Here is a 22,138-nt window from a genome sequence, read left to right as displayed (position 1 = left end):
GTCCATTTAACTATTTGGCTTCGACAAAAAAACAAAAACAAATTACTTACAAATTTATTTAATCTGAATTCTGGAAACAGATTTCATTAAGCAAATTAAATTTCCTATTTATTTATTTAATTTCCTTTTAAAAAATAAAAAATAAAAAGAATCTTGCGTTAACATAATTATTGAGCTGAATAATGTGCCCATCAGGCCATCAGAATTATGAGTATATAAAGTAGCATTTAGTTGTTGTCTATATCTCTTTAAGATATGAATACGATGACATACATTCTTTATTTAATTTAAGGAGACACAATTTTATAATAAATACAAGAGAATACAAATAAATACAGAGATATACTTCTAAATGTAGGCATTTACTCAAATAAAGATGTTAAAAACATTTTTTTATGAAGAGTCTTATATTAAAAATATGCTTTGTTTGTTTGGTTATATTTTAAAAAAAGATAACATTTTTATAGTATATCAAATCAAATCCTACAATTTATCATTTAATGATAAAAAAAATACATCTTTATATAAAGACAATTATAAAATTTTTATGATAGAATTCACCATCTCTAAATAGTTAAAACTTTGAGACATAATTTATAAGATATTGATATTTTATATTTTTATCTTTATTTAATTTTTAAAATTTTAAATTTTACTCTTTTATTCTCCTTTCAAACTTATCTCTCTCCTATTAGCATCTTTCATCTCATTCTTTTTTTAATGGCTCGCCATTTCTTTCATCCTCTTCCATTCTCTCTCCACCGCTACTTTCGCTTCCATTACTGCTCTTTCCGAGATCGTTATTGCCATCACTACTGCACACCTTTCTCTCTCTTTTCCTCTTTTCATTGTCCACTGTTGTCTCTCTCCCACTCTTTCTCTTTGTATATTGTGCTTCGATCACTCTCTCTTCTCGATGATTTTAAAAACTTGTGTAGGGTACTACAAACGTCTGTCGCTTCGAGTGACGTAGAACGGCGGAGACACAGTGAAAGCAGAAATGTATTTGAGACACAGAAGGTTTGGAGAAGAATTATAAAAAAAGAATTTGCAAGTGTGAAGATTAGTGTATGAAATTAATCCCATGAAAAAAAATAAGGAAGAGTGAGGAGTTTATAAAATAAAAAATTATTTAATTTACTACTTTAAGATTTTTGAGTTAGATGTAGTTCTCATTTTATGTTCGCTCACTTTATTTCTCTTTTAAATTTTTCGACCGAAACTCCCGTGATCTAATAAATTTCTATTTTTTTAATAAAAAAATAAGAAGTGTTGAATTGATTTTTGAAAGAAATCTTGTTAGTAATAATAATTTAGGTTGATGTTTGATTTATTTAGTTATGAACGGTGGAGGAAAAAAATAGGTAGTAGTAGATGAAAAGTCTAAATGATGGTAGAGAAAATAAAAAATGAAGGTATTATGATTTTTTAGAATTTTGTGTGTCTTATGTCTTTATTTTAGCAAAAATAAAAGGAAAAGTTTAGGGGACTAGTAGTTTTATTAAATTTTGGCCAGTATGTAACTAGCAGAAAAAGGTGAACCATTGGATGAAATTTCATACCAATCTCACACCATCAAATCATTATTGATAGTTAGTTGATGACTAACAATCACAAAAATTACTGACCCTCAACATAAAATATATATACATATCTTTCGGCGTCTCAGTGTATATTCTAATCAAATGGAGCCCAAGGGAAGGCAACGCCTCGCATTCTCACGCTATCCAAGTATAAAGTACCCATGAATTATTGGATGGGTACGGTATCAATAGTTATGATCGGATAGGAAATTAATTGCCCAATAATATTGCTGTGCCACACCTACACATGCAGCGTATAGTGATTACTGCAACTTTGTAATATTTCAGTGATATACATTATTTGACTCCGCTTCCTCTTTATTGATTTTGGTTTTGGATGTGAATAGTGAAGGTTTTGCTTCACATTTTTTGAATATATAAATTCCTTTTTTCCCTTCTCAATTGCTTCGTTTATTATTTACATTAAATGATAATTATTTATATAGATTTTATTAGATTTATACTTTGAATTAGAATATCAATAAAATATGAAGATAGATCAATATTAATTAACGTGCATGTAAAATATATGATCACTACCAGAAAAACGGTGATTAGCCACGGAAAAAACCGTGGCTAAAATCAAGAAAATCCGTGGCGATTCAGCGTTTACAACGGATACACTTCCGTGGCTAACAAGGGCGACGCCTTTTCAATTAGCCACGGTTTTCGGCGGTTTAGCCACGGTTTTATGACCCGTGGAGACATCTAAATAGCCACGGTTTCTACGTTATTGGCCACAGACTAAACCGTGGCCAAATGACAACAGTGTAACCAATAAGTATAGTTTCCGTGTAATCATCTGTACATCTAATAAAATTAATATTCGATATATCTATTATTTACATTATTTAGTATTTTTATTGTCTATCTATACTTTTTCATAGCGAAAATATACACATCTATATGAATTTGGTATTAATAACACGTGCCATGTCTAATCTCCACATGATTGATACATTAATTAGCCGTGGAGAGAAGTAGACAGAAATATAGAAGTTTTTCTGCAATATGTATTTATAATATTTATTTATAGTGGCTATATATAGGTCTTAATATTAAGTCTAAAAGTATAATAGTATATATGATGACATTAAAATCTAAAGTGGATTGAAATACTTATTTATTTCATTGTCTTAAAAGAAATGTTAAGTTTAAACATTCAACTCATTTTCGAGGAAAAAAATACTAGAGGGTTAATATAATTTATATTTTTAGTCAACAATCAAAAAGGCCAAAAGTCACCAAGCAATATACAAGTTAATCATAGAAAGTTCAAATAGGTTCTATTTATTTTCTCTCTCAAACCTCTATATAGTATAGAACTTTATTAAGGGTATATAAAAAATCAATTATCGAATCAATTATAGATATAAAATATATAATAAAATACAAAATACATCTTAAAATTAATTTTAGTATTGGTTTTATTTTTTAGATTAAATTCAATGCACTCTTCATTTTTCTTTTATTGAGGGTCAAATATTTACGCACCAATTTTACTACGTTACCAATACCAATAGTATATTTGCCAATTTTTATCAACTTTTATTTATGATTATTTTTAATAGAAGTGTCTTTATAAATGTGTCTAATAAAAATATTTTTTTTATAACTGTGTCTAATAAGAGTGTTTTTATAAATATATTTTTTAGATATGTCTGTTTATACATGTATTTAAAATATAATAATTAATTATTATTGACAATAAATTAACAAATAATATATTTTTGGTATCCTATACTTTTCCTTTACACGCAAGGTAACCAATAAAAATAAAAATAAAAAACTGGGGTTGGAAGTAATTAATTTATTCATCTGATGAAATGATAAAGTACTAGCTAGGGAATATCATGCTTCTGATGAAGCAATGAAAACCCTAATGTACATAAAATCTAGACCACGGAAACTGGAAAACAGTACACTTGTCTGTCCTTTATTAGCATAACATCATACACATGGAACACATGATGATGATTGTGATTCATATCATTATATAGAAATCTCTTCAGTAGATCGCATATCACGTGCAAGATACTCATTTTATTTCCATTTGAACGTAGTTCAAGGATGAAGTGAAAGACCATGATAGAATCTCATGCGATTGGTATTGTGCTCCTGTTGCAGCTGAGAATCCAACCCTAACCCATTCTGGAAGCACATCCCTTAGGTCAACGACATGAGACACCTCGAATCGTTGACCATTAGAGTAACTTGCAATGACCTCTAGCTTTCGAGATCTAGAACTGTAAGAAACCAATACATTTACGGTTTCACCCTCTCTCCTCTCCCATTGCACAGTCTTGACGGATTGAATGGTGTTGACATCGATTCCAATATGCGGGTAACTTGGATCCCAATAATTGGAGAAGGTGTCGAACTCAACGGCAACAATTTGGTTTAGAGAAGGATTTAGATGGCTATGAGCGTCAAAGATCCCTAAAAGAGCTCCGGGGGAAAGCGCCGGTACGGTGGTGTTGGAGGGGGCGATGAAGAAGGTCAAGCCGTCGGCCGGTTCGGAAACCGGGGATTTGAGGAGGAAGCTGAATTGACAATCAAATTCTGAGAGTCGGTTTGTAGGTTTGTCCCAAAGCTGTAGTTCTGCTGATTGCAAGACTCTTCCAAGGGAGTTTGGAGCTGGGTTGCCTTGACTATTCACCTTGGTGAGATGGAGTGTGTTCTTGGTTGGTGAAATGGTTGAATCACCTTGGAAGATTAGGTTTCTTCCATCTTCTTGATTGAAGTTGTCGAAGCTGAAGGAAAGGGAATCTGATGAGTTTGCCTTGTTTAGTTGCATGAGGAAGATAATGGTGAAGGTAAGGAGAGGAAGAGAGAAGAGGAAGAGGTTTGTGTTGGAGATAGCCATGCCGTTACGTTGGATTTAGGATGGAAATTAAAGGTAGTTTTAGCCATTTGGGTATTTATACGGTGGAAAAATGAGGAGTGTTAAGGACTAACAACTTTTGTGATTTGTAATTATCAAATAGTCATTAATGATATTTTATTGGTGTGAAATTTTATCCAATGACTTACTTTTTTTGTTGGTTACATACTGGCCAGAATTTAATAAAATTGCTGGTCTAAACTTTTCCGTCGAAAAATAATTCACGCTGTTAGAGTGTTTAATGTCTTTTCTATTTTAGTAACATACATTTGCAGTCATTTTTTTTATTTGAGAAATTTTAAAGAGCTTAATTTTTTTATTAATATTACTCGATATTATTGGTCAATATCTTATTTTTTTATACTATTAGAATTTAGAATATAAAATTTATAATTTTAAATTTGGTATTTAAATATTAATAAAAAATAATAAATTTTATTTATTATATAATATTATTTTTTTATTTTACTAATAATTAAAATGAAATTAATTTTTAGTTAGTTAATAATAATATTAGCCAATTTTTTTATTTTTAATTCTAAAATTTTTATTTTAAAAATTCAAAATCTATAATTTAAAATTTAGAATTAAAAGTTTATAATTTATAAATTAATATAAATAAAACAATTTTAAAAATTTTAGTTGATTTTGATGGAAAAATTAAATTAGGCAAAAACAAAAAAAATGAGAAAAAGAAGTATTAAGTCTTGGAGGTGTAATAATTTAGTTTCAAACTTATAGAGTTCATTTCTGTAAAATTAAAGAGAAATATTAAAAGAAGAAGTTATTTTTATAAGGAATAAGTACTCATTTGGTCTTAAGATTTAGGATCAAAATTAAATTCGTCCTTAATTTTATTTTGGATTTAAAATTGTTCACAACATTTCATTTGGTATTAAAATCGTTCTTTTAAAAAAAATATTTTTTAAATGACAAAGATACATCTTTATATTCTTTGTTTAGCTGTCTTCTCCTCTTATTCAAGAAAATACTTCGTTATCCAAACGTTTTTCACTCCTCCTCTTCCTCCTCTTTCTCTCTTTGAACCCATTCCTCTTCTTCCTCCTGAGCATCCTTGTCCTAATTTCGGTGCTCTTCAAAATGGTGTTGTTGTTGTGTTGTTGTTGCTGTTGTTGCATATGTTGAAAGGAAAAATCACGATAGAAATCTGCTATCGAAGATTCCTCTGCCGCCGTCGAGATTGACGGTCATCCTCGCCTTGCCATGCCACACTCTTGTCTCGCCTCACCAGTGAAGGACATCCTCTCCGCCGTCGTCGCCCTCCTCTTCGGCATCGGTCACGGCGCCGTCACGTCGTCACCATTTACTTTGGCGGCTATCCACGACCTTCTCCAGCGACAGTAGTGGCGAAGCAAACCGACAACCTTTCTGTCTCGACTTCGCTCTGGATCTCGTTTGTCTTTTTCTGTAATTGATTAAATTTTTCATTCTTTTTTTATTTTTATTGAAGGATTTGATGTTGCATTTAAAACAAAAAATTTTGAAGTATTGGAGATAGTAGTGAACATTAAGGCTGAGCTTTTCTGCTTCTTTGTTAGTGCTTGTAGAGACTTCTCTGATTCTAGATCTCCTTTTTTTTCTTTTTCTGGCGGTGACGATTTCAATAGTGGTGGCCATGATTTTGAGCTATCTCCCCTCTCGCTCTCTTTTTTTCTCTCTTCCCCTTTTTTCTTGGTAGTCTCGCTCTCTTCTTAATCTCTTTGAAATAAATGAGGTTGTTGATATTGTTTTTAAATTTGAATGTTATGTTGTTGATGATGAATTTTTAAATTTAAATGTTATATTTTGTTGTGTTGATGTTGTTGATGGATTAAAATGAATAGATATGAGAAGAAGAAGAGTTAGTGGTAATAAAACTAGTGGTGGTGGTGAATGATCGGGTTAGGATAAGGAAAAATATAAGAGTATTTTTGTCTGAAAAATGTTGAAAGAACGATTTTAATGTCAAATGAAACGTTGGGTATAATTTTAAATCCAAAATAAGATTAGGGATGAATTTGATTTTGATTCTAAATCTTATAGACCAAAATAGTACTTATACAGATTAGTTATATAAGGGATTTATTATAAACAGGCATTAGTTATATAAGGGATTTATTATAAACAGGCCAAACACGGGCCTATGTTTAACCTGGCCTGATAGAAAATAGGTCTAGGCTTTTAAAAGGGCAGACCTAGGTTTTTAAAATAGTCTGTTAGGCCTGCAGGCCGGCTTGAGCCTGCAAATATATATATATACTAGTAAAACTACTATTGGAAAGAGTTGAACTTGGGTCTTTTATCGTATGAAAACATCTTTATCCACTAAGCCATTTGCCTCTTTAATAATATATGTGTATTTTTTATTTTTTTAATATCTTTAATCTTTGATGTTGGAATATCAAAAGTCAATCAAATAAAATAATTCTAAAAATTTTTCCTCCACATTAATAAAGAAACAAACATACACACAGTCATTTTCTCTTCTCTTCTCCACTTTACATGCTCTTCTACCAGACTACCATCCTCTTCATCTTCTCTTCCTTTGATTGTAGGTATTTCTTCTTCTTTCTCATGTCATTATTTTTTATATTTGTTGTTATAATGTTAATTATTTTTTCATCAATTAGAATTTTATTCTGTCAAAGATTTTTGTGTCGTGATATTGTTTCTACTTTTTCAAACATAAAATTTTATCAATTTTTTTTCATTAAAAGGTTCTTACTTTATGCCATTGATATAATGAAAGTAAAAAAAATCATGAGATAATATTGTCTGTTAATTTTTGTTTAGGCATTATAATAGGTTTTAAAAATGGCTGAATCTGTAACTCCAAGTGATCCATTGGCCAATTCTATTTCTTTAAATGGAGAAAAAATTAATCGGTCAGTACCAATAATGCCAACAACAGATACACCATTACAAACACCAACAACTACATCAGCATCAACACGGACAACAACTATTACAAGTCAACCAGTCACTGATAAAAATGGTAGTAATGAAACTGTTATTACAAAAAAAGGAAAAAGACTACACCAATTTAGAACGATTTTGATCAAATTAAAAGTTCTGAAGGTACAAAAGCTATTTGCAAGTATTGCAAATCTATGTTTTCTTATGCTGGAAAAGGAGCTAGTACTTCATATTTATGGAGGCATTCAAGTAGTTGCTTACAAAGGAGATTGCATGTTGCTGCACAAAAGAAGCAACCAGTGATTCTATTTCAACCTTCCAATTCAAATGTTAATCCCTTTGTGACACCAGGTGCAAGATATTCTCAAGAGAATATGACACAAATAATTGCTACAGCAATTATGGTTCATGAGCATCCTTTTAGCATTGTTGAGGATGAAGTTTGGATGTGGGGCTTCCAATACGCTAATTTTGAATTTCATCAAATTTTTTGCAAAACTGCTCGAAGTGATTGCTTGGTGATATGTGAGGCAGAAAAGAAATAATTCAAAGCTTTGTTACAAGGTGTTAGGAAGATAAGTTTGACAACCGATATGTGGAGATCAAGCCATCAAATTGTTGAATACATGGTTATCACAGATCACTTTATTGATGCTGGGTGGAATCTTCAAAAAAAGATTTCGAGTTTTGGTCAGGTACCTGCTCCTATACGTGACATCGATGTTGCAGATGCTATTTACAAGTGTTTGAAGACTTGAAAAATTGAAAATAAAGTCTTCTCAGTATCTGTTGACAATGCTTCCTATAATGATTCATGTCTAAGGACTCTTAAAGATACTATTTCAGATAACAACTCATTACCTGTTGGTGGTAGTTTGTTTCATGTTAGGTGCTGTGCACACATTTTGAATTTGTTGGTATAAGATGGGCTAAGTAAAATTAAAGGTATTATTCACAAAATTTGTGAGAGTGTCAAGTATGTCAATTTTAATGATTCAAGATTTAAAACATTTGTTCAGATTGTTGAGAACAAGTGTTTGAATGAGAAAAAATTCATTATTGATTGTCCCACAAGATGAAATTCTACTTACAACATGTTATCTGCAGCTTTGAAATTTAAATCTGTGTTTTCTGGGTATAAGGAAAGAGAACCCCATTACAGTTATGAACCATCATGAGAGGATTGGAGAAAAGTTCAGAAGATTTGCAAACTTTTAAAAACTTTTAATTTTGCTACTCATGTCATTTCTGGTAGTGAGTATCCTACTGTAAATTTGTACCTTTCTAAAGTTTTGAGAGTGAAACAAGTAATTGATGATGCTATTGAAGATAGAGATTCCTTCATGAGAGAAATGACAACCTCAATGAAAAAAATTTTTGACAAATATTGGGGAGAATGCAATATGGTAATGTCTCTTTCTTGTGTTTTGAATTCTAGGTGCAAATTATATGTTATTAAATTCTGTTTTTCTTTAATTTACAAATCTGAGCATGTGGCTGCTGAAAATGTTGAAAAAGTAAAGAATACATTGCAAGAAATGTATGATGAATATGCTGAAGAGTGTCATGGTGATACAATAATAAGTAGAGTTAACACTAGTGGTCTAGTTACTTCTTCTAATGTGGTTAGTTCTGAAATTAGTGAATTGATGAAATGTTGAATATGGTTTGAGAAAAAAATCATTCATCCAACAAAATCAGAATTAGAAGTTTATCTTGATGAGAGTGCTTACATTCCTGAAGGCAATTCTAAGTCTTTTAGTGCTTTAGAGTGGTGGAAAAACAATAGCCTGAAATTTAAGGTTTTATCTAAAATGGCAGCGGATATATTAGCAATTTCTGTCTCAACGGTGGCTTCAGAGTCCTCATTTAGTACTGGAGGAAGAGTTATTGATGAATATCGTTCTCGATTAAATCAAGAGTCCATTGAAACTCTCATTTGTGGAGGAAATTGGCTTTGGAACAAGTATGATTTGAAGAAAAAACTAAAGATAAAAATCAACTTTCTAATATTTCTCTTTTTGATTAAGTATCTATGTTATAGAAAATATTTTCTCTTTTTAAATGTGAGAACATTGATATTGGTATGATGTGAGTAGTTAGGATAATAAAGTTGAACTTTCATGATATATAAATGAGGTATCATATAATTTATACTAAGATTATGACCATAATTTTATTTTGAACATTTTTTATACTAATAAAAAAAGTATTTGTTGCATTTACATTATTTAAAAATCTAATGATATGCGTATGTTTGCTTTTTGTTTTTTCAAGGTGTTGGAACAGGAAGATTAAATCCCTTTCAAGCTTGTAGGGTTAATCGATTAATTGTCCAACATTTTTTTTTACTGTGTTTTGATTTAAGTAGTTATTAGCTTTTATTTGATGTTATGTTTAGTTGGTTTGTTACAACTCTTGATATTGATAAAGTCTTTTATTTTGATATGTTACATATTTTGGAAGTAGCCAAGTGGGAATATATTCCATATATATATATATTTTTAATCAATGATAGTTATTTATCGATATTTTGTCTTTATTTTGTATCAATATTGTCCATAAATTATATCTTAAATTTAATTATTATATAAAAAAATAGGCCTATTGACCGCTTCAGGCCAGATTTAACAATAGGCCAGACTCAGTACTTATTAAAAAGTCTATACCAAGTTACAGGCCAGGCTTAGACCAATATACTCTATTACAGCCTGACCTGTTAAAAATAAAGCCTGACCTGGCCTGGCCTGTTTCCACTCCTAGGTGAAAGCTCGCCCTCTACCACAACCATGTGACTCACTCGACCTACCTTTGTTACCGGCCGTCATGTCTGTACAATGAATATATTTGTAATATATTAATAACATAACAAATACCAAAATAATAACATAAGAATACACTCAAGAAGTAACAAATAATTCTTAAAGTGTTTTAGTTTAGTACATTAAAAAAAATAAGAAAAATTACATAGTATTTTATTTTCAAAGTAATTAAATTAGAATGAATAAGTGTTTTGGTTAGTTTAGTAAACTAACAAGTGCCTATAGAACACTAAAACACTAATTGCACACGAGAAAATTTTCTTTTATAAGAACCAAAATGAATATATACATATATATAGTTCTCTTGTAAATATCATAAATATTTATCATAACACCAACTTAACAAAATAAAAAATGTAAACTAAGATCAAAATAATTATTCAAATTAACAATTACATAAAAATACAGTAACCCAACGATTAATTATAACAATTTCAAAAACATAATTTTATTTTTTTTATTTTACTGAAAATCTTATAAAAATTTCGACAAAATCTCTCCTAACATTCGGATTTCTCTACCCTTCAAGGTTTCCATCCAAACCAAATATCCATCAACCCTTCTCAATCGGTTAATTTTTTTCAATTATTATTAAGGTAATATATAAACAGCATAATCATTATTAACACAGTCAAGTATTTTTCTAACAATTTCAATAGCAGGAATAAGCAAATAGTTCAATAATTCAACATTTTTATCAATCTCATAGTCTAATCTAACTTATTCTAACCACCTAAATTTACTAAAATAGAAAATTAAACAACTGATCTCTACTAACTAATTAATTAATTTGATATAACAGAATTTGAAATAACTAGAGTTCAAACAAAAAACCTTGAAGAGGGATGGAGGTGCAGTTGCAACAGAAGCAGCAGGGGCGTTGCAACAGCAATGGCAGTATCTTCAGCAGCGACGACGGCATCTTTAGCAGCAACGACGGCATCTTCAGTAGCGGCGGCAGCGTCTGAGGCATATGCGACGACAGAGGAAGTTGAGGGGGAGGAGAGATGAGAAGGTTAGAGAGAGATTGGGAGGGTGAGAGGAGAGAATGAAGGACGAAAGAGAGCAAGAAGTTAGAGAGAGAGAGAGAGAGAGAGAGAGTAAATTCGAAATAAGGGAGAGGGGTTCGCGATTCTAATTTAGGGCACGATTACCGTCAGAGGCAAATAACTTTTATGTTAACGCGGTGTGAATCACCAAAACATAGCGTTCTATTAAATGCCTCTACTGTCGAATCTATCTGACTATAACTCCGACGCTAAAGTTTGGCGCCATTTTTTTGTGGTTTCCTGCCAAAAATTACTAGCAGATTTATTGTCAGAAGATACTATCTATAGGTGATTATTTGACATGATGAATCCTACATCAAATCCGTCGTTAAATCTGACGCTAAATCTGATGGTAATTGTCATCACCAAATCCGACGATAAATATGACGGTACTCAGCATTTTTTTGTAGTGGCTGGTTAATTCAGGACCAAGTGTTTGAGAGTTTATTAGGTGTGGGAAAGTTCTCGCATAATTGTTTATTCATAGAGTAAGTATGGTAAACACTTTTAATATTGTATGGTCTGGTCCAAAATTAGATAGAAAACTCTATTATAGTTATTGTGAGACTTTGATGTCTACCCATTTAAAGGCTCTGATACCTAATGTAAGTATAAACTCCACAATTAATTAGCTCTAGGATTATTCACTCATATAAATAATACTATCATATTTTTCTATCTCTCAAACTTAACAACACACTCACAAATGAGAAGAAAATTTCTAATAACTCAATACATTTTTATTGATATGGAGAGATCATTATTAAAGTACATGGATCTTAAGCCTTTATATAGTTAAAATATGAGAATATACTTAATTGTTAAAAAAATATTATTGGCTATGGACAACTAAGCATGAATTGTAATAAAGGTGAATTGTAATAAAAGTGATGAAACTTGTAGAAAATTCAACCTATTATACTAGTTGTTTTGATAAGCTAAATGACTCCTGAATATAATATATATCTAGCCACTATTGTTGACTACCTTTGACTTGTCTTTATCATGTAATAGAATTTTATAAGTCATATTCGAATACCACATTTTAAACATAAGTCAAAGACAATCAACAATAGTAGTTAGATATATTATAGTCATGAACCATTAAGTTTATCAAAACAACTAGTCATATAGCAAGGTGGGTTGAATTTTTTACAAGTTTCATCACTTCTGTTACAATTCTTACATAGTTGTTAATAGTCAATAACAAATTTTTTTTAGCAATTAAGTATGTCCTCATATTTTGCATATATATATAAAGACTTAAAATTCATATATTTTAATGATCTCTTCACATGAATAAAAATATATATATTAAGTTGTTAGAATTTTTTTTATAAGTATGCTGATGAGTTTGAGAGATAAAAAAATAATAGTATTATTTATTTAAATAAATGATCTAGAGCCAATAATTGTAGAGCACATACTCATACATATATTAACCTTTTTTTTTGTATGTAATATTTTTGTTTCTTGAAGTACCTTCAAATGAGTAGAGACAATTTTTTGTATGTAATATTCTTACACTAGTGTATTAAAACATAATTAGACTCATACATCAGGGAGGAAAAAACTAATAAAACACAACTACTCTTATATAGTGCTCCAATTTTATAATAACTGAGCTATTACTGCTGTTAGAACAAAAAAACATAAAACAGTTTCTAACAAATTTCTAGCGTTGCTTCTTAATTAGTTTCAGTTTGTTTTCCTTTTCTATCTTTAATATAGACCTTCTCCACGAGAGGAAGGGATGGATTTTTTCCTATAAAATTAGAGTGAATGAAGGGGAAAAATCTTATGAAAACTAATGTTCAAGGATGTGGACACTATTGATCTTGGGTCATATGTTTACTATGTTGGGCCTTTGAACATCTCGTAAAGAAGAAAAAAAAAAAACACTATAAGCATAATACATATGCAGCTGAGACTTGATTCATATGGTAATTTATGGAAATAGATCTTCTCAAATATCAATTGTTAAAAAATTAAGATTATAAAGTGTAATCTTTAACTCTTTATTATTTTCTCTTTTATATTTATTCTTAGTCCCATTTATAAAATTAATGGTGAGAGATTATATTTTACCCCTTCAATTATTAAAAAAAAATTGAGAGAATTCATTCTCGTAATTAATGTACCTTTTAATATGTTATATTTAGATTCAAACCTTGGTAAATGCACCAAGTAATGAATAGGAATTCTTTAAATATTGTGTAGATGAATATGTTGTGATATCTAGAATTAGAGTTGTCCAATTTTTCTGACAGGAAAACATAATACATATAATATAGCAAGACATTTATATTTTGAGGCATTCAGACCAAGTATATATATTAAGAGGCATGTGATATAGTGACAAAGCTGTTTGCCTCAAACACAGCCACACCAAGTTCGAGTCCTTGTAGTTGCTAAATTAGTGTGTGTGATTGTGTTTGTATGACCAAAAAAAGCAAGACATTTAGTTGAACAAAGCAAGAGATTTCTCCGTTTCAATACCAAGATATATATAGCAAGACATCTACTTATACAGTATATATATGGGAAAGTTATGTATTTTGAAAATAGGAAGATACAAATAAAACCGTTAAACAAAATTTACAAAAAGGGGAAACAAATAATACCACCACAGGTCCACAGCATATGTAAGGCACATATAACGTGAATAATTTTATTTAAAAAAATCTATTGAGAAAATAAACAAAGAAAAAAGTGTTTATTTTATATGAATTAAATAAACATAAAAATTAAAATCCAAAAGCTAATTAGACAAAAGTAAAAACAACTAACAAACATAATAAACTGTGTCTTGGAGCAGGATATAGATTAATGGAAAAGTCTAGGACCAGCAGTTTTGTTGAATTTTGGCCAGCATTTAATCAACAGAGAAAGGTGAGTCATTGAATGAAATCTCAAATCAATCTCACACCATCAAATCATTATTGATGGCTAGTTGATAACTAACAATCACAAAAATTGCTGACCCCTAACATTGCTCATAGATTAATTAAGGCTTATCTGATCTGTTTCTGTCTCTTTTCTTTTCTTTCTTTCCTCTTGTTTCTCTTTAGTTCTGGCACCCGAAAAAAATATCCTACAATAAAATTATCACCAGATAACGAACGCCATCAAGATTATTGATACTACTAAGAACATAACCAGGACAAAGGCAATGCCATTCCGAACGTATATTTACTTGAGATAAAAAATAAAGTTAAAGTATTCAAATTTTCACATTACAAAACGAGCATGAATTTATTAAATTTTGACTAAACACTCAATCCGGTTATGTGTCCAAATTTTTGAAAAAGAAAAAAGAGATAATACAATCTTAATTTTTTTTTAGACAATACAATTTTTTTATTGGAAATTTGTTAAATAGTAAGAGAAATTAATTATAGAATTTTTATTTGTAAAGTAAAGTATTAAATTGGTCCCATTTAAATCTAATTCTGTTTTGGTTACTAAGGTTTAAAGTATCTTATTTGAATTAAAAAAAAAAGTTTTATTAGTTTTAATGAATTATGCCATTAAATCAATGTTAAATAATTAATGAAACTCGGTTTTCGGATATAGAATACTTATATGACCAAACTCTTTGGTTGTCGAGAGAAGGTCTCATGGTAGAAGTGACGATGGCCTTGTTCTCATTGTCGCTGGTGAGCTTTTCCGCGGGAAGCGAGTTCTCGACGATATTCTCCATGTGTTTGAACCAAGACTAGTGGCTCGCAGTGATACATTCACTGTTGTCTGCTGATCCTGTACCTCTTGAGTTTGTATTTTTTCTTCAGAAAATGATATTAAAATTTGGTGGAACGGAAACGTTAATTATTTAACATTAACTTCATAATAAGAATACACTAAAATTAAATGAAATTTTTTTAAAATTTAAATAAAATACTTAAAAACCAAAATAAGATTAAACCCAAATGTATGTGACTAATTTATTATTTTATCCTATTTATAATTTATGAAAAAAATTTTAATAATAGAGCCAACTACCATCATCACTTTCATTACCTTCCTCATTTTTATCATTATAACTTATATTTCTATTATTTTTATTGTACGATTATATTTCATCACCATCATTATCTCTTTTACTATCACCAATATCAACACTAATAATACCATCAACATCACCATGTGAAGGGACATTGAGATGAGTTCATGCAACAGTGTTCTAACTTCTTAAGTGTTTAGAATAGAGAAGAAAAAATATAGAGATGAAGAATCTTAGTGTAGAAAGAAAAGGAAATTTGTTATTGAAGAAATTGTATTGTATGAGAAATATGAAAATGTACATATATAGTTGAGCATTTACTCTCTTGACTGTACGATTATATATATATACTGTTGCAAACTAACCTCAGCAGTGATGGCCAACCAAGACTCTTAAAGGATCAAAAATCATTACTCATCAATTTTGATTTCAGTTTGTTTACTATCTTCTGCACCGTTCTCTTCTCTCATTTTTTGTCTAATGCTATTTTTTTGTTTTGAAAGATTTTTATACTATAATTATTTATATTTTTTGAGACATCATTTTTAATAGTGACCTTTTTCCACTTAATAATTATCAATTAGAAAATTTTAAAATAAATTTATTAATAATTTATAAAAATTTAAAATCTTGTAAATTACAAATAAAATTCTAAAAAATTAATTTTTGTTATTATTTAACTATTTTTTTAAATAAAAAATTCATATTGTCTCAAAACAAAAAAATCAAAATCAAAGTTTTTTCTGTTTTTAAGACAAATTATTTTATCCTTCGTAAAAATAAATAAATACCGAGTTGAGTTTTTCTCTTAAATTTTAGATATGATTAGATATAGAACTATTTACTTTATTTATACCCACTTAAAGTTTAAGTTTTTTTTAAAAAAAAAAAATCAAAAGATATCTATTTATTTATACGAATAAATTTATTAGTAGGATCATTTGAATCAACTAACGATAGCAGAAACGGGATATTAACGACAAGTGTTATTATTAATGATTATTTTGGTCATAAATTAAAAATGGTAAATTTTGAGAAAAATATAATAAAATAAAAAAAGACAGTGACAAAAATATACAAGACAAATAAGCTAAGCAAGAATCAATTTTAGATGCATTATTTGCAATATAGAGCAATTGATATTAGTGACTGTGAAGCATGTGAATGATAGAAAAGCAAGAGGCATAGCTTAAAAGGTGAAATTTTCAGAGCAGACCCTTGTCGTCAATCGTCATGTAAGTGATTGACAAAGGAAGATATTAAAAAATAAAATAATTATATATATTTAGCGATTCTAATACATAGATAAAGTTTAGATAAAAATAAGCTTTTGAAAAACATATTAAAGGTATTTTAAAATTACATATAGTTTTCTATTATAATTTTATATTCTTATAAAAATAGAAATAAAGATTCAAACTCTTTTTAACTTAGGGTGTGTTTATTTTGGTATTTGAAAGAGGATAAGTACGTTTAAATTTTTTAAAAGCTTTAATTTTTTTTGACTATTTTTTTCATAAATGTAGACATAATTTTGTACTTAAAATTAAGTTTATTAGAAGCAATAATTTTTAGTTTTTATTTTGACTAATGGGCGTTTAGCCATTGATTCTAAATCTTTATTTTTTTTCAATAAACCTTACTCTTTGTACGGGTTTGTAATATTATTGTTTTATTTATAAAATTTTTATTATTTTTTTAGAAGTAAATATTAAATCGGCATTCGAAAGATTATAAATAGTACCTGACTTTTGTTTTTGACAAAATAATTCTAAAAAATTTTTAAAATTTGACAAAATTATCCAACAAAAAAAATGGCGTTACAGTGAATGAAAAATACTGATGTGCTTATAAAAATATTATTATTTTTATAAGTTATGCTTTTAAAATATGACTAAATAATACTTTTATGAGATGATGTTTCTCATCTTTTATTGAAGAACATGAAAAAAATAACAAAAAAAAATTATTAAAGATATAATTATTTATATTTGTCTTTTTTAATTATTTAAAGTTAAAAAAAAGTGATATTATGATATAATATTAGACTTTTATATTCGAAAGATGTAAAGTTTGATTTTTGATAAATTTAAAAAAATAGTATAAGATAAACAAAAAAATTATATAAAAAATTAAATAAATCTAAAAACAGATTCTTACCATAAAAGAATATTAGAGAAGAGAGATAAATATTGGTATAAAAATTATCCAGAGGATATTCGCCACGGTTCTTATAAATAAATGCACGAGAAGAACGTGGGGAAGGTCCAGCGTCCACATCATAGGGTCCATCTTAGACAGTTCTTTCAACTTGGACCGCACAAGTGTTTCGGAGATGGAGATGGAGATGCGATAAGGTGGGATGGGACCATGAATATCATGCTTGCTTTGTCTCTTTGCAAATTATATAAATAAATAATAAAATAATTATCAATAATGCAGCTACTCGTCGCAGTCTATCAATTGCTTCTACTTACTTCCACAATCATCACAGACATGGTCCTGTTCTCTTCCTCCTCATGCATGCACCATCTTATCTACCCTTAATAACTCCACCTACCATAAATAATTTTCCTAAACTTTTTGCAAAGAAAATGATAGATATTACTATTAAAGAAAAGTATATGAAACCAAATAAGAATAGAGAGAGATAATGAACTATTAGTACAATGTATACAATGGACTATTGAGTTATAAAATGAACATTTTCTATATTATTTAAAATAACCATCTGAGTATTAGGGATAATAAACATCTTCCCGAAAATATTAAATTGATTTTGGAGTTCATCAAAGATCGAACTCTTGACCTTTCAGATCTAGCACTTTAATACCATGTCATGATACCACTCATCCTAAAAGTTCCAAGATAGAAAAAGGTAACACTAATGATTATATCTCTAATACTCCATAAACTTCTATTGTGCACATTGTATAAATATTCCATTGGCTCCTCATACTTTCCCAATTATAAATATAGTAATTAGTTTTATTTATTTATGATTTAAAATATTGGTTATTAAATGTTTCACCACATTTAAATTAAGAGAAAATACGTTCAGTATCATTGCAACGTGAATTACAGAAACTGATTCAATTAGCTTCCGTCTTTTCACCTTCCTTCCTTCTTCAAATACTTAAAACATGATTAAACACCATCCACGTACAAATTTTAAATTCAGTCAGAGACATTTGACTGATTTTTTACTGGAACCATCTTAGTTTTCTAACATTATTATACTCTTAATCAATTGATATTTCTTTTTTGTACATCTTACTATTTTATGGTATATATGAATTAAATTATAGTTTTAGAAAAGTGATACTCTTACAACGGCATGATTGCATTGATAAATAAACTTACATTCGATAACTTATATTAAATGTCAATTTTGTCAATTTAAGTTAAGTTGGAATAACATAACATATAGGTCACTCGCGCAAAGTTTTGTAAAAATAATAGACAATATTAAGAAAGTTATAATCAAACAGTTATATATATATATATATACAAGAAGTTCGTACCACTCTGATTTAAATGTATACAAAAAAGTTTATCGAAAATGATATGAGATTAATATTAACTTTTATAAATATGATGATATATACAGGGTATAATAAGTTTTGAATTAACTATTATTAGTTTTGTAAAAATGTTTTTCAATGGAAACTTGTTAAATAGTGTAGGAATTGAATTTGACCTACATAGTGTAATACTTCGTTTTATTTTCTAATTACTTTTATCTATTTTATTTTTTGGGACTTCAAATTTAAATTAACAACAATAACAATATAACAACAAAAACAACTTATGTCACTCAGGCAAACAAATTTTTATATGATTTGTTAGGAAGAGAAATCTTAAAAAATAGATATTTTTCAAAAATAGAGGGATAGAAGAATCTGTCAAGAGCGAATTATAAAGTTTTAATTAAAAATTTTAAAAAGTGAATTTTCTAACCGTAAATTATTTTTTTATCTTTTAAAAAGTGAATTTGTCATTGAATTTTTTTTTAATTTTCAAAAAGCGAATTCAACAATGTCAAATTGCTTTTTTTTTATATATTTAAAAAATGCAACTAAGCGAGTTGTCTTTATTATATTTTTTTATTTTTTTATTTTTTTAAAAATACAATACGCCAACGACAAATTTTAAACTAGGGGTGGAAGTAGGTGGCACTACTTGATGGAGGACTCGTGATTCAACTTATTTTAGACTCTTTTCGATTCGACTCATTTTATTATGGTGAATGTTATGATGCCTATAATATGGTATTTATTTACTAAAAAGGGTTAAAATTTATTATTTTATTTAAAAAATATAAAAATAAATAATTTTTAAAAAATCAAAATTTACTACAAAAAATAAGTTAGCTAATATTTAAACAAAAATTCATAGACACTATAAAATTGGCCTTTTATTATATAGGTCAAGTTTATGTTTTTTTTATAAAGTTTATTAATTAAAAAGATCAGTCTATAAATTTTTAAAAAGCCACGAAACTCGTTGATTCAGCTCGTCAAAATATTTTTTTTGTAAAAAAAATTATTCTTAATTTAGATTTTTAACTATTTATTTATATTAATACAAAATTAAATTTAAAAAATTAGTAGTTAAGATTAATTAAAATTATAATTTTTTTTAAAAAATATAAATTATAAATATAGATATAATATGTGACTAATTATATATATATATATGAATAATTATGTTTTATAAATTATAAATTTTAAATTTTAAAATATATTTAATATTAATTTATAACTTTAAATTTATTATTTTAAATTATGGTTTACAAAATATACTTTTTAAATAAATTTGTTGGCTTGTCAAATTTTAAACAAATCTAATTTGTAAAATATATTTAATATTAATTTATAACTTTAAATTTATTATTTTAAATTATGGTTTACAAAATATACTTTTTAAATAAATTTGTTGGCTTGTCAAATTTTAAACAAATCCAATTTGAATCTGAAAAAAAAAACTATAAGAGATAACATGTATAAATTTGTTTATTGCAAGTTCGTCAAAATTAAATATTGGTTCGACACAACGCATTTCCACCTAGAGCACCACATCTCAATAAAAAATGATATTACACCATTCTTTTAAAAATTAAAAAATATATATATATACAAGTTAAAAAGTGATCTCAATCAACGCACGTTACTTTTTCTTCTTGTCTTTTTTTGATCGGGCTTTTCTACTTAAGCATCATAATTTTCAATGTCTTTATTCCTTTTCAACCTTTAATCGATCTTTTCATTTTTTAAAAAAATATTTTTTTAGTACTACTATACGTACGTACTACTTTTATTATTTTTCACGCACGCGAAAACTTATATATAAGAAAAAAATAATTAATTTATCTATTTTATATGTACAATAATACGATGATTCTTTCAGAGAAAATTGGTATTGATATTTTATTCATTAATAAACTTATCAAAATATTACTTATTTTTATTCTTTTAGTTTTTGCTATCTTTGTTCTCTCTTCTATGTTTGTTTTGTTAAAAAAAAGGACGTGTCATGTGAGAAATCACTTTCTTCTATGCGATTTTTTAAGAGTTAATTATTGTGTACCAAACTACCAAAATGATTTTACATTGCTTGTTAATAAAATTTAAAGTACGATAACTAAATTTTATTAAAAAAATATGTCTACATCAAATATGATAATTGCTTTTGTTTTATTTCTTAATTTTTAACAATTATTCTTAAAATACTATAGAATTAGAAAAAAATCCTAAATTAATAGGATATTTTGGTTTTGGTAGCCTGCGAACGAACTTAATAGTGATAAATAAGGGTGGCAATAATGAATAGGATAAAATAGAATTTAAACTTTATCTTAATTTTATTTGCGAATTTAAAGTTTAAACTTCTTAATCCAAATCATACTCGTATGCTAGACATCTCTACTCGACCATATCAGTTTCGACCCATAAAATACAAATTTATTTTCATTTAAATATAATATTGTCTTTTTACAGTGAATTATATCAAATATTATTTATGTAGGATTGCTAAATTGAGTTACTAATTAGATGATATACTAAGTATTTGTGTAAAAAAAGTTTAAATTTCTACTTTTATATATATATATGAGACGGTTAAATACTCGCAAATGCTTGTAGTATTTAGACTGCATTTATTTACAGAGATAAATACAGACAAAAATATAAAGACACAAAATTATATTTGATAGAGGAGATATGGATAGAAATAATAGGTCTAAAAATATTAAATTAGTATATTTTATATCCATACTGACAAGAAAAGATATAAAGATACTAATAAAAGATACAATTTATTTTTATTTTTTTTATTATTCTTGTTAATCTTTTATAATTATATTTTTTACTATTATATTTTTCATTTCAAATTTTTTGAATAAAAAAAATGAGAAAAAATTATATTTTTATCTCTCTATTTTTTATATCTTATTCTCAATGTCTTATTTTATTCAATTTTTAGAAACAAACGCAATTTTAGAAATGACAAAAAAAAAAATTGACACCTATAATAAAAGAGTAGTTAATGGAAATTCACAAAATTTTATAAAGACAGAAATTTGCTCCCACGAAATAAATGAAAATTAGAGTATGAATCTGTAAAATTTTCACAAAAGAAAAATGACTTAAATACTCTTATATATATAAATTATATAAGTAATCATAATTCATCCTATTAAAAATTGTTATATTGTTTTATTAAAATTTTTATTTTATTTTATTTTAATATATTAGAGATTTTGTGTATATATTTAATTACTTTAAATTTATTTTTGAATTGTATATAATTTGATATATTTAGGTGAATTATATTAAATTCTGTTATATCGTATGTAAGATTATTTAAAAACTTAATACTCA

The 22,138-nt window shown here is 27.6% G+C and overlaps 1 protein-coding gene across 1 annotated transcript; it reads right to left on the bottom strand.

Moving 5' to 3' along the window:
* Positions 1-3,621: 3,621 nt before the first annotated feature.
* Positions 3,622-4,407, bottom strand: LOC107467960 (mannose/glucose-specific lectin-like). Its single transcript, XM_016087187.3, has one exon. It carries the CDS (start codon positions 4,378-4,380, stop codon positions 3,622-3,624), a length of 759 nt encoding a protein of 252 aa, XP_015942673.2. The 5' UTR covers positions 4,381-4,407.
* Between the last annotated feature and the right edge of the window lie 17,731 nt (positions 4,408-22,138).

This window comes from Arachis duranensis, chromosome 9 (assembly GCF_000817695.3).
Source record: "Arachis duranensis cultivar V14167 chromosome 9, aradu.V14167.gnm2.J7QH, whole genome shotgun sequence".
In the NCBI taxonomy this organism is placed as follows: Eukaryota; Viridiplantae; Streptophyta; class Magnoliopsida; order Fabales; family Fabaceae; genus Arachis; species Arachis duranensis.
This window is presented reverse-complemented; position numbering and strand designations above follow the sequence as displayed.

What these genes read in the sequence shown, in the direction of transcription:
- LOC107467960 (XM_016087187.3), bottom strand. Translation starts at nt 4,380, where the DNA reads ATGCAACTAAACAAGGCAAACTCATCAGATTCCCTTTCCTTCAGCTTC.